The sequence below is a fragment of the Ixodes scapularis genome, unplaced genomic scaffold (genome assembly GCF_016920785.2).
Source record: "Ixodes scapularis isolate PalLabHiFi unplaced genomic scaffold, ASM1692078v2 ptg000460l_1___fragment_2___debris__unscaffolded, whole genome shotgun sequence".
In the NCBI taxonomy this organism is placed as follows: Eukaryota; Metazoa; Arthropoda; class Arachnida; order Ixodida; family Ixodidae; genus Ixodes; species Ixodes scapularis.
In genome coordinates this window covers 42,747-56,262 of record NW_024609982.1, presented here as the reverse complement: position 1 = coordinate 56,262, position 13,516 = coordinate 42,747, and the positions used below count along the sequence as shown (strand labels likewise).

General features: G+C 49.2%; 1 protein-coding gene and 1 pseudogene across 1 annotated transcript in view; one reads left to right on the top strand and one right to left on the bottom strand.

Moving 5' to 3' along the window:
• Positions 1–6,350, top strand: part of LOC121834073 — a 29,435-nt gene extending 23,085 nt beyond the window's left edge. Inside the window, exon 4 of the mRNA XM_042287818.1 lies at positions 6,283–6,350. Coding sequence (XP_042143752.1) covers positions 6,283–6,350 — 68 coding nt within the window. The remainder of the gene's footprint in view (positions 1–6,282) is intronic.
• A 3,813-nt stretch (positions 6,351–10,163) lies between these two features.
• On the bottom strand, positions 10,164–12,233 carry LOC121834072 (annotated as a pseudogene).
• Between the last annotated feature and the right edge of the window lie 1,283 nt (positions 12,234–13,516).

Sequence of the window (13,516 nt, the reverse complement as noted above, 5' to 3'; positions counted from 1 at the left end):
TCTGATCGAACATTCTATTTCCAAGATCATTCACAATTACAATGAGGCTGATTATAGATGAATAGATCATGGGTTGACAATCTTGTTTGACCATTACATTTAAATTGTCATCTTCGATTCAAATATTCCATGGTTGACCAAAATGCTGCTCTTTTTGCATAACAAGAAAAGGCTTTTTGCAAAGGCTAAATGTGTTAACACCTCAAGCTTTGGGTGCTTATAACTTTGCCCGTAAAAACTACAATAAAAAGCTGAAATTGGCTAAAAAAATTTTTTCTTCATGACTCGCTGTTTATTCTGAATGGTAACCCAAGCAAGTTTTGGAACCTGGTATCACCAAAAAGCAATAACTGCCATCAAACTAAGCCGCGACAATGACGATCCCATAGAAGAAATCGACTGCTCTGCAGTTTTTAACGAACATTTTTCTTCCATTTTAATAACGAGTGCTTGGAGACTGTTCTCCCTTTCTCTGAAGAGCCTTACAAGCCCATGCCTCCCATCAATATAAACACACCTGGTATTCAAAATCTTGTTTCTAAACAAGCTATCGTTGTCCGCTGACCCTGACAACATCAACAAAAAAATTAAAAAAATGCTATCATAATTTTTGGTGAGGTCTTGAAATCCTCCCTGAAAGCTGCCTCCCTTCTGACTAGAAGGTTGGCAAAATCATCTCAGTCTTCAAGCAGGGAAGTTGCTCATCTGTCTCCAACTATCGTCCAATATTCTTAACTTCCATTCCCGTTCAAACCTTTAAGCATATACTCTAGTCTCTTATCATGACTCACCTAACAACAAATAGATTTTTCTGTAAACAGCACCATGGACTTAGAAAGGGAGTCTCCTGTGATACGCACCTCTGTGACTTCATTCATGACTTGCACACTAACCTTGAGTGTCGGCTCAGATGCCACTTTCTTGGATTTTTCTAAAGCTTTTGATTGTGTTCCTCATCATCGACTGCTCTCTAAACTTGCATCCCTTCTTCTTGAACCCTCGGTTTTTCTATGGATATGTGACTTTCTTTCCGCGTTTAGTATGTGGTTAATAATGATCATGAATCTTTTTTAAGTAATCGTGATCATTAATTATTTAACCACTTTTTTAAATAATCATAAACCCCCTACCTTCCGCCATTTGCTCTAATATACATCTCTTTGCAGATGACTGCGTTGTCTATAACAAGATAACATGTGTGCATGATAACATTAAACTTCAGGAGGACTTAACAGAAATGAACAAATGGTGCAAAGAATGGCTACTGCCGTTAAGTATATCTAATTGTAAGCTAATCCAGTTCACTAGGAAAAAATCCTATCCTACCAGTACTACCTAGATTTTGATTTGATAGATGCCGCTCCGTCGTATAAATATCTGGGCGTCAGATTAACATCAGACCTTTCCTGGAATAACCACATCGAAGCCATTTCTGCCGATAGGTTCAGCGAAAGGTCCTTAACCTTTGGACTTCTCTGATGAAACCTTAGATTTGTACCATCACCTGTTTGCTACCTGGCATACGACAAATTTATTGAACCAAAATCGAATATTCCGCCTTTATCTGGAACCCTCATCAAGTCTACCTCATCAATAATCTAGAAGCGGTTTAAAACAGGACTTTTCGGTTCATTCTATCCATCTACAACCTTTCTGTCAGTGTTTCCGCCTTATAAAGTAAAGTAACCCTTTCCCCCTAGAACTTCGTAGAAAAGTCTCGCAGCTCTGCCTTCTTCGTGAAATCTATTCTCACTGTCCCGACCTCAAGGCAACCTCATTATCATCTCCCGACCGAACATTGTCTCGCCTTAACAATGCCTGTACCATCAAACGCATTTCTGGCTCAACGCCTTCAACCGATCATTCCTTCCACAAGCCATCATTGACTAACAGCCTGTATTTATTTGAGTGTATAATGGGAATGACCCCCGCCCTCCCTTATGTAGTTCCTAAATGGGCCCTTAAGGTGTAATAAATGCAATGAAACCATGAAGTTGGTGTAGCAGCTGTTACTGCATTGAAACATAAATCCGGGTTTGTGGAAAACCATCTTATTGCAAAGTCAGTAATGTATAATGTCTAGGTGCTTCATCATGCGCTTACAAGCTATGTGAATGACATCTAAAACAATAATAGCAAGCCTTTTCTGTACATGTGCCACATTTCTGAAAGCAGTAATACAAAGGCTGTTCCACATCACCAAAAAACCCTTGCTTTGGAAGAACTATACTCTGATAAAGACGGGAAGAAAAGCTCTTTCTACATTATGCATTTGCACTGAGGTCTAAAACATGAACTCCCAACATACGACACGCGAGAGTTAAAGAAATATTAAGTTGGGAGTCAAGCATAACTTAGGCTCATTGCACGATTAAAGTGGTGCGGAAACGAAATTTCAGTGCTAATTTTTTAGCTTTAATGTGTTGCATGTTGCAGCATAACCTCAAAAATACCACTTTTGTTGAAAGGCACGAGAAAACTAATTTTAATGCTAATTAACCAATCTTTCAATGTGCACCTAGTGGTTGCATATGGTGCCTATTTGGGAGGTAATCTAGCATCGTTGGGGAACTTGCATCGTAGTCTAAGTCATGACTTAGCAAGTTCCATCGGAGCAGTGCCACTCTTTGGAATTCAACATTTTCCTTCATAGCTTTCCTCCTCAACCCAGAAATCGCACCTTGTAGCAAACAGTTGAAGAAGATAGACCCTCATTAGTGTACCCGGACACAGCCATTCTCCCCCTAGAAGATTAGCTTGTTGCTCAAAACTCGGACAAAAGTTGCTTTTCCCACCCCGTTCACCTTTAAGCTGACAGTGCTGTGGAAGCTACGTGCTCCTTGGGCCTGCCACACGGTGTCACCCCACGGGTGCTTCGAACGGCTCGGTTGTAACGCGTTGACGCTATTGACACCGTCACAATGCTGGCAATGGCCAAGCCCATAACCACGCCAGCCTTGCTATGTCACGAATGCGGGGAATCTTTTTTTTTCGTTTTTGTTTGCGCCGGGTATCCCCCGACGCATCGCGCTTTCCGTTCGCTTCTCTTCGAGCGTTAGCTCGAGTGCACCGTTCGGAACGAAAAATATAGCCGCTCGCTCAGAATACAAACATGCGATTATCATTTACGGTTATTATCCGTCATGCTTGACTCATATCCGAACGAAATTTGAATGTTTTAATATCTTTTTCTTAATCCTTTAAGTCAATCCCTCCAGGTGTTACACAATGCTCAACACTATGGTCAATGACAGGTCAAGAACGAAGTGGAAGCAGCTCCCACCTCTTTCCACTTTAGCAGAGCCAGTGCTGGAGTGAATGTCGCCTCCTCTTTAAAGGGTAACTCCGGCCAAAACTAACAATGAAATAAATTTCTGGTATCGCTGTAGTGACACAAAATACGACCCGAGCCAAAATATTACATCCATGGGAGGCCGCATTCTCACCTAATGCCGATAATAAAAATGTGACTCGCCGCGAGTCACTGCTCCTTAGCGGGCGGCGAGCGGTTTGCCGATCGCCAAGGGAACATTGGGCCGTGACGTCAGTATCGTTCTCTTTTTTTCCTCCGGTCCAGGAGTTGCACGGAATGCGCTTCTTTGAGCCACTACCACCGCTACTTCGGCTTGTGATTGGCGTGTTTAGCCGTTGCTTTTATCTTTAGCCCGTGTAGCTTCGGTATAGAATTTTGTTTATTTGCTTGTGAGGACTTCAAGACTCGTTTTAGCGAGCAACTCGGTGCGCCCAAGACTGCCTAGATGTTCCTCGAAAGATGCCGAGTACAACTTGTAGCGCTGTGGGCTGCTCAAACAACCCGCTGCGCAACCCGAAGGTGCTTCTTCACAAGTTTCCAACAAACCGGAAATTGAAGAAAGTGTGGGTGAACGCTGTTCGATGAGTGGACTTTGGACTTCGGCTTTTATGCGCCCGAGGAAAAAAGAACGAAAAAACAGAATTGTACAGCCCAGCACTCGTGTGTTCGGCCGCCGCAGCTCGCGCCGTAGAGCCTCAAAGCTTCGTGTCTGGGACTGACCCGCAGCGCGAAAGTGAGAGGGCCCCCAGTACTGTACGTCACTGGCAGCGCAGCCTAGAGCAACGCCGCTCCATCCACAGAGCACCGATGACAATTTAGGTTTAGCGACGAGTACGGAAGACTGCACACACGGCGACAGCCGCCGAGTACGGCACCGAACGAGTTCAGTCGCTTTCCAGTCGCTAGCTTTTGGGTATACAAGCGACGAGTACGGCATAGCGCAGGCACGGCGGCGGCCGCCGAGTACGGAATCGTACGAGTTCACGGGTTTTCCAGTCGCTAGCTTTTGGGTATATGCACTAGCCCTTGCTACATATGCTGAATAACTACCACGGCCATCGACTCATCTGTCTCCTGGACCTGGTTTCCTCTGTAAATCTTTACGTTTGGCCCTGTGTTTCGGGGTTAAAGGCCGACGACCAGACTCGAGGTTCTGCAAGGCAGAATACCCTCCTCACCATGGGGGAGGAGGAAACCGGCAACGGTGGGCAGTGTAGAAGGGGGAGAGGAGGAAGCGAGGGAATAGTGGCAAGCGCAAACTGGTCGTCGGTTTTTAAGGAGCAGACGTATGCAATCCTGGAAGTAACAAACAGCCTCTCGTGGGAAAACGAAGGTTCGGCACGTAGGGGCAAAAAAGCCTGCACACGAAATATAGGCAGCATGCCCGGCTGCCTCCTTGATACCGAAGCAAGCCCATAAGCAATCAGCGGAAGCAGAGCTCTCTGTCATAAGCGTGCGCGGGACTCCTCCAACTAGACCCTGAACCCGGGAAACGCGACACTTGGTCTCCAAAAACTGAGAAAAAACAGAACGATCAGCTTCTGACAAAGGCTGCAATTTGACTGACTAAAACAGGTTTTCTACAATCAAACAGCCAAACGTGCGAAGGGGGAAATGGCGGAAACTAAGAGCTGAAGTGGAGAGGAGCAACATCCTTTCCACAACGGGTTGTTTCGTGTATGCCCGTTTTCCCTTCGCTGGGGCCGCGCCACGACGGGAAGGGGCTGGGGAACATCTCCTCAATTTCTAAAACTCGTTGCACAATCCAGTGCAAAATGGCCGAGTGGCTTCCCCGACGGAATGTATCCTGAATGGTCGCACGATCTGTCCTAGAGACCCGGTAAAATAATTTTTGATAAGGGCTGTAGTTTCACGGAAAGGATTGGGACAGACCCCACAGGTCTCTCAAAAAGCTATGATGGGTCTCTCAGGAATTCTTAAAGGGTACTTCAGGCCCCTTAGAAAACTTTGACGGTCATCTCAAGCACTTCTAACATCCAACATTTTTAATGGGCACGTCGGAACATTTTAGAAATCCTGGTGGGCCCCTTAAACGGACGTTAAATAGGGTGTTGCAGCTCTTGGGTCACCTATGGTGCAGGTGCTGCTGTCCCAGCACTTGCACCGTAGGTGATGCAGGCAGAGCGATTCTATTGTCCTGATAGCTGCATCAAAAGCGTCTGTGATGGAAATGCATGCTTGCCTCAATTTACTAGGGATACCCATTTCATGGGAAAGTGTAGCCGCCTGTAAACGTTCATGGTAAACCAAAAATGTCTATTCCTACTATACTTGCATTTCCAAATAGATGCATATACAAAATGTATTCATATAGACATATGTGCATGCATACATACAATGTAAATGGTATTTCCTGCAGGGATGCACAGGTGCTGAAGTTTGCAGTTGGTTCAGCTCAATTTTTCTGATACACCCAGTTGCGTTTACATCGATTTCTTGTTTCGAGCGCCGTCACTGATGACCGCAACAACAGTTCTATTATTTTTATATAGTAACTGTATTACGGCTTCTAAGACGTGCTTGGAAGTGCTCACCCAGGTGCCGCTTCCTCAGTTGTAAAAGCAGCAATTGGCTGGACTCGACTCTCAAAGATGGGAGTAAACGTTAGGAGCAACGCATTATCTGCCAGCTATATTGTTGCGTCGTCATCTGTAAACTCGCTGTAATTGACAAAACCGTCAAATTTGCCTTGTAAGCAGTGATAGATTGCAGGCGAGCTGGTAATGAATCATCATCTTGTAAACCCTGAGATGGGGAACAATAAAAAAAACGGACGAAGGGAACAAAATCTTAAATGCAGCTGCGTTTCAAATTTTGTAGTCTTCGTCGTTTTTTTTATTCTTCCCCATCTTCGGGTGTACAAGATGTCAAATTTTCCTGTCAACTTGCCAAAGCTCAATCTTTTACGCAGCTTGATTTCGTTTATCAATAATGTTCCTACTTTGTAGGTGTCAGACTTGTCCTTGAGTTGATTCGAGATGCTTGCCAAAGCAAGTGCATTGAACCCATACTCTGACGGCATTCCGCTAAGGAGCTGTGAGAGTTTGCTGGGACGACAGGGGAAGGAGATTCATTCTTTTTCTCATCTTAACCCTTTGGGCTAGTAAATCTCAAGATTAAGCCATACATAAGCCGGTCTCAACTGTAGCACACTCGAGACGTTCGTTTGGAGGAGGAGGAGGAGGAAAAACTTTATTTGAATGCCAGCAGTCGGTGGTACCTCGCCCCGCGCTGGGGGTGGTGACCACAACGCGACGCGGCCCCCACGTCTATCTCGCGCCTTCTACTCCCCGGCCCCGAGCATTCCCCTTAGCTAACCGGGATCGGGAGGGAGAGCCGCCCGGTTTTCCGGGCGTTCCCTTACCCCCCCTACTATCGTCTGCCCGTTGCCTCTCCAGGGCAGCCGAGATCTGTTGGACGGCCCTACGTTGAGTCTCCAAGTCACAGCTCCTCGCCGCAGCCTCGAACTGAGGGGGAATCGTTGTCTTCTCGGTTGCCTCTCTCGGGTTCTTCTCGCAGTCCCAGAGTACGTGCACCGCGGTGGCCCTAGCCTTCATGCACAGTCTACAGACTCTACACGTATCGTCCGCGTAAAGTCCCGGGTATATGTACTTAGCTAACACTGGTGTTAGTAAGGACCCTGTTTGTAGTTGCCTAAAGATCACAGCCTCCCCCCGCTTGAGTCCAGAGTGAGGGGGAGGCATAGTTCTTCTACTTAACCTATACCACTTCGCAATCTCGTTGTACGTAGTCATCCGGTCCTTGGAACTATACCACGCACCGCCCTCCGAGGGGGCCACGTTTGCCGTCGCGCGGTTGGTGAGTCCTCGCGCCACGGCGTTGGCCGTCTCGTTGTGGTTGGTGTTGCCCCGCCCCGACACATCATTGCCCATGTGGGCCGGGAACCACTTGATCACCACCGCCCCTTGTCGCCCTGCTTCTTCGGCGGCCCGCAAAATGCGGGCTGCCGCACTGCATACTCTGCCCTTAGCGTAACTCAACACCGCCCTCCTTGAGTGACTTAACACCGTCTTGCAGCCGGGGTCGGCGATGGCCAAGGCAATGGCCACCTCCTCTGCTTGATGCGTGTCCCTGGTGCGGGTGCTGGCCGCCGTTTTGACTGCTCCCGTCGAGGCGCTCACCACTACTGCTGTGTACGCCTCGACGCGGTCTTGATATTCAGCCGAATCTACGTAGACGGCTCCCTCGTCTTCCGCGTGCCTATCCACGAGTTCACCCGCCCTCGCTGCTCTTCTTTCCGTGTTGTGCGTGGGGTTCATGTTCCGCGGTATTGGACATACTCTGATTCCGGTCATTAAGCTGCTCGGAACGGGTTCGGTAGCCGCCGAGCCGCTGCCATTAGGATTTATGCCAAGGTCCTGTAGGATCTTCCTCCCCGTCTTCGTGCCGGAGAGGCGCTCCAGGTGCGCCGACCGTTGAGCTTCTGCAATCTCCTCCAGTGTGTTGTTTACCCCCAGCTCCATGAGTTTCTGTGTGCTCACGTTGCCTGGGAGTCCCAGTGCAATATTGTATACCTTGCGAATGAGGGCGTCTATTTTGTTTCGTTCCCCTGTAGTCCATTTGTGGAAGGCAGCCACGTACGCAATGTGGCTGATCGCAAAGGACTGCACTAACGTGATTAAACTTTCTTCCTTCATGCCATCTTTCCTATTGGATATCCTCCGTAAGAGCTTCGTAGCAGACATGACCTTGGTGTTGAGCTTAGTGATTGTTTCTCCATTTACTCTGTTCCGCTCGAGTAGTAAACCGAGCACCCTGATCTTGTCTACCTCCGGGATTAACCGCCTGCCCGCGGTCTTGACCGTGATCTTAGGTCTCTCCACCGTGATCGGCGCGTCCTTTCTTCTCCTGCCTGCCCTTTTAGGTGGTAACACTAGCAGTTCTGATTTTGTCGGGGAGCAAACGAGCCCGGACCCTTCTAGGTGTTCCTCTATGGCCTCGACCGCTTCCTGCAATTGGTTTTCTATGTGACCATCGCTGCCTCCTTTGACCCATAATGTGATATCGTCAGCATAAATGGTGTGTCTGACGTCCCTAACTTCCTGTAATCGGTTAGCCACCCCTATCATAACAAGATTGAAGAGCAGTGGGGAGATCACCGATCCCTGTGGAGTTCCGACGCTGCCTAAATCTTTCTCGTCTAGTTGTAAGTCCCCCGCACAGATTCTAGTGGTTCGTCCAGTTAGAAAGTCCCTGATATAATCGTAGGATCGCCAACCCATGTTAAGTTTCGAGACCTGGGCAAGGATGGCAGAGTGGCTCACCTTATCGAAGGCGCTGTGTAGGTCCAGCCCCAGGATGGCCCTGTTGCCACCTATGCTAAGTGATACGTCTATGATTTCATTCTTCAGGAGAATCATTGCGTCTTGTGTCCCCAGCTTATTCCGGAACCCGGTGATGGAGTCCGGGTAGAGGCCCGACTCCTCCAGATATCGTTGCCACCTGTCCAGCAGTACGTGCTCGAGAAGTTTGCCGACGCACGACGTAAGTGAGATCGGCCTGAGGTTCTCTACACTGGGTTGCTTGCCCGGCTTGGGGATGAGGATCGTTTTGGCCGTCTTCCACTGCTTTGGTAGTTTCCCTTCTCGCCAACACTTGTTGTAGTACTTCGTGATATTCTCGATAGCCGCCTCGCTGAGGTTCTTGATCGCCTTGTTAGTAACTCGGTCGGGACCGGCTGCCGATCTGCTGTTGAGTTTTTGCATGGCTGCTCTGACTTCCCACGTTGCAATGTCCTTGTCCAAGGTCGCGTTGTCGGTACCCTGGTACTCCAGGTGTTCCGTTGTAGGAGTGGACGGTAGATACTTCTCGTCCAGACGCCTCTTGATCTCGACTTCCCCTTCCTTGCTAATGGCCTTGTGTAGGATCCTCGCAAGGTTGTCGGGCTGATACCCCTTAGTCTTGGTCTCGTCGAGGAGATGTCTGAGCATGCTCCAGGTCCTGCTCTTGTTCATTTGACCGTCCGCCTCGTTGCATACCTCGGTCCACTGCTGCTCGCAGAGCCTGCTCGCAGAGCCTGCAATGGCCTTCTATACACTGATTGAGTTCCGCGATCTTCTTCCGTAGTTTTCTGTTTGTGCGCTGACCCTTCCATCTTGCTTTGATTGACTGCTTAGCTTCCAGTAGGTGAGCTAATCTGCTGTCCACTCTGTCTATACCCTCGTCCGTTTCTATCTCCTTCGTGGCTCCCTCCATCGTCCTATTAACGTTATCCGTCCATTGATCGATATCCGTGATTTCTGATTGCCAGCTAGTGAGTGCCGTCCTGAAGGCGTCCCAATCCGTGACGCGGTGCTTTCTCTTCTCAGTGTTACCACCTTTCCCCTCCAGCGGGATGAGGACTTCTAGTATGTAGTGATCACTTCCTAGGTCATAGCCCGTGTTGTTCCAAGTGACCGCTCTCTTCCTCCCCGCCACTTTGACGAAGGTGAGGTCCGGGGTGGTGTCCCGGGAAACCGATGTTCCAGTTCGAGTGGGTTGTTCGGGTTCTGTGACGAGACTCAACCCTGCGTCCAGCGCGTCCTGCAATAAGTCTCTTCCCTTGGCTGTTGTCTTGCGGTACCCCCACACTTGGTTCGCTGCGTTAAAGTCGCCGCATACCATCAGCATGTTTCCTCCCGCTACCCTACATGCTTTATGAAACAGTGCTTTGAATTTCTGTTGCGTGTGAGCTGGCTTGCTGTACACATTAACTAAGAAGGTACTTTCTTTTCTCTTCCTTTCCGTGATAACCTCCACCGTGCAGTGTTCTATGGTGCTCTTTTCTAGTATTTCGTGCTCTACGAATGTGATACCCTTTCGTACGAAGATACAGACTCCCCTACCCTTCCCCTTGGGCGTTTCGCAGGTATCCGGAGGCCTGTTGTGCGATCGGTATCCCGCGAGCTTGGGTGTCTCCGTGGCATTAGATTCCTGTACCATGATCACATCTGGTTTCCTATCTACTTTCTGCAAGTGCTGTTGTAGTACCGCTTTCTTGTGTGCAAAACCGTTACAGTTCCAGTGCCAGACTAGGAGGCCTTTTACTGGCGGAGTGGTTGTTGCTGCACGCCCTGTCCCGTCCATGATTGTTGGAGTTTGGTAATGATGCCGATTTCCATGCTCTGTATCTGCGCTTGTATTTGTGCTTGTAACTGTACCTGTAGTTGCGCCAACATACTCTGCATGTTCTCCTCGAGCGATGTGAGGCGGTCGCTAGTATCCTTGCAGATTTCCTCCATTCTGTCCAATCTTTCATCGTGTCTCTTGAGCTTATCCATGATCTTTCGATCCCTGATGCTTTCTATGGCCCTCCTCTTGGGGGCTGGTTCCGTTGGCCTATCGGCTCTGGGGTCCACTTCGGTCTCTGATTCGTCCTCGACTATGGTCCCCGTCGTCTTTTCTGGTACGGGTTGTGGTGCCTGTTGCTGTCGCTCCCCAATCAAGATTGCCAGCTTCGCATTGATTTCCTTGATTATATCATCCTGCTCCGAGATTCTGCGCTTGAGCTTGTCGTTTTCGTCCTTGAGGGATTTCATCGCTGCCAGGTCCTCCTGCCTCTTCTTCTCGTAATAACTATTCACACTGGGTTGCTTGCTCTCGGACCTAGTTGTCTTGACAGCGTCTGCCCAGGAAGTTCCCTCCCTCGGCCGCGCTACGTCGCGGCGGTGACTGTTGCTTCTGCCTTCCTTACTGACTTTCCTTCTCCGACTGTCGGCTCGTCGTCTTGATATGCTGCGCGGATTCTCGATGGAGCGCGACCTAAACGGTGGAAAGTCTGCGGCTACCACTTGCTGCTCCGCGGCCTCCGCTTTGCGCTCCCATTGGCGTCGCTTAACTATGTATGGCATCTTGTATTTGTTTTTACAGCCCCTCTCCCCTGTTGGATGTGGGCTCCCGCATAGCTTGCATTGCGGTTGACATTTCAGCTCGTGCCCTTCCTCCGGGTTCGCCATGCCGCAGCCGAAGCAGGACTTGTTTCCGGGATTCGGGCACACGTCTCGTCTATGTCCCAGTTTACCGCACGTCTTGCAAACATCGAAATGCTTGCGATATAATCCACACTTGATCAAAACTATGCCGTACTTGATGTAATGCGGTACCTTCTGCCCCGCGAAGAGCACTACGACCGCGGTCGTCTCTCCGATTCTATGCGCCTCCACTGCCGAGGGGTTGTTCGTATTCACTATGTTTTCCGTGATATCCTCCGCCGTCTCTTCTATGTTTATGCCTCGAATACTCCCTTGACTGTTCCGTCAGGTGCCGTTCTATAGGCGCTGACATCATACGTCTTGCCTCCCTCGCTAATGGACGTCATTTTAGCGTATCTCATAGCTCGCCGCTCGTCTGGGGTGCTAATCACTATAATGTTCTGCTGCGTATTTATGCCAACGGTATCCTCGCCAGCCTCCTCCCTTGTGACCTTCGCCGCCCTTGTGACCGCCGCCATGGCAGCCGGGCCTCCCATCTTTGCTATATTGAGGCCGCCACGTGGCCTGACCACTATCTTGATATCCTCCTTCGGCATGCTTACTGGCATCCGTGCCCCTTTCGTGATTGCCGATGTGACTTTCTTGGCGTATTTGGCCCTAGTTCTGGGCCTGGACGACCGGTTGGTCGCAGCGAACTCACGGCTTTCTGTGCCGTTCGTGATCTCCTTGATTCGCTTGCCAGAGACCTTCCATTCCTCGACCTCTTCCGGTTCGATACGCTCCCCGGGAACCTCGATGAACGTGCGCCCGTCGACGTTGCCGACTCGTAGCGATGGAGCTACAGCCTCTCCTGTTGACGTGGCCGTCGTTGTCTCGTCCATCATTTTGAACATGATCGCCGACGGGTTAGGCCTAGCGGCCGGCGGGTCGCCGCCAACGTATGCGCAGGAGATCTTGAACTCTATCATCTATCATCATGTCTAATGACTCCACCTTTTTTTTTCTTTCTTTCTGCAAATGAAAAAAGAACTTGTACTTCGCAGCCTTTGCACATTTCAGTCGCAGCTTTAGGTTTTTCCTTACCTGCTTTCAAGATGCCGCTGCTTTTTTTTTAGTCATCCTTTCTGCCACTTGCTTGATGGTTAGGTGGGGCTGAAGTTTTGCACAGTTTATGCATCTCTCCGGTTAGCAAAATCAGAGACGGTCCTTGCGAGGACAAATCTCATCAATGAAATCGACAGTTTTAGTCGTCACACCTTGGTAGGGTCATCCACTGCAGATCCTAAATGTTCCAGTTCGTGCAGTAGGATTTCTAGGTCCTGCATGCTGTGCATGCACGGGTTGCTTTTTTGAGATAACCAGTTTTTATTCGAGACAATTGCGAAGGTTATACTTTCGTTCAAGACGATGCGTTAGACGCCTCGAACTTGCCGTCCACGATCAAGCCCTTGCAGCATGCTAGATAAGCGTTTAGTTTCGAGGCCTTCAAAAACAAATCTTCTTTCCACCCCTCCAAGGGAAAGCAAGATTCAACCTGTCATGCTTCCTCTAGCAGCTGTCGACGCTCACACATCGTGGACATGGCAGGGTTAGAGATACTGTGCTTACGTTCGTACTTCTTAGGCCATGCCCGTTGGCGCTGCTTCGGTTTAAAATGGTCAGTTGGGTCTACAGGGGAGATGCGAGGCACGGCACCACGAACGAGCTCCCATTTTCCTTGCGCTTTTGCCGTTGCCTATTTTGTGTTTGTACACTGTCGGAACGTGCCCACCGTTAAAGTGGAGATTGCACATGGTAACTCGCCGAGAGAGGCTGGCGTGTGAGTAGTATCGCGAGGTCCCAAGGTTTTTGTTTTCTGGATGTCTGCTGGTGGCTTAAATAAGTGATGTTTTTCTTTCTTGCTTTTGTAACCGCTCATACACTCAAGTACACAACACATTCACATAACCACAGATTTATCCAACTTCAAGAAGAGTGTTTTACTGAACATACTTCACAAGCTGTACATCTTTGATCGATGCAAAGATGAACATGCGACCGTCGAGCGCTCTGTAGTGACGACGCTATCAGTATCGGTAAGTGGTCTGCGCACCTTATCGGGGGGGGGGGGGGGGGGCAGCTTGCCACACTTGTGAGACATCGCGTGCAAGCCACCCTGGCCGCCTCTGCATGACATCGTCACTACCAATGTGCAGAATTGGAACATGCAAAAGTTTGGAAGCAGAGCTGATGGAACCGAGTGGAGCCAGCG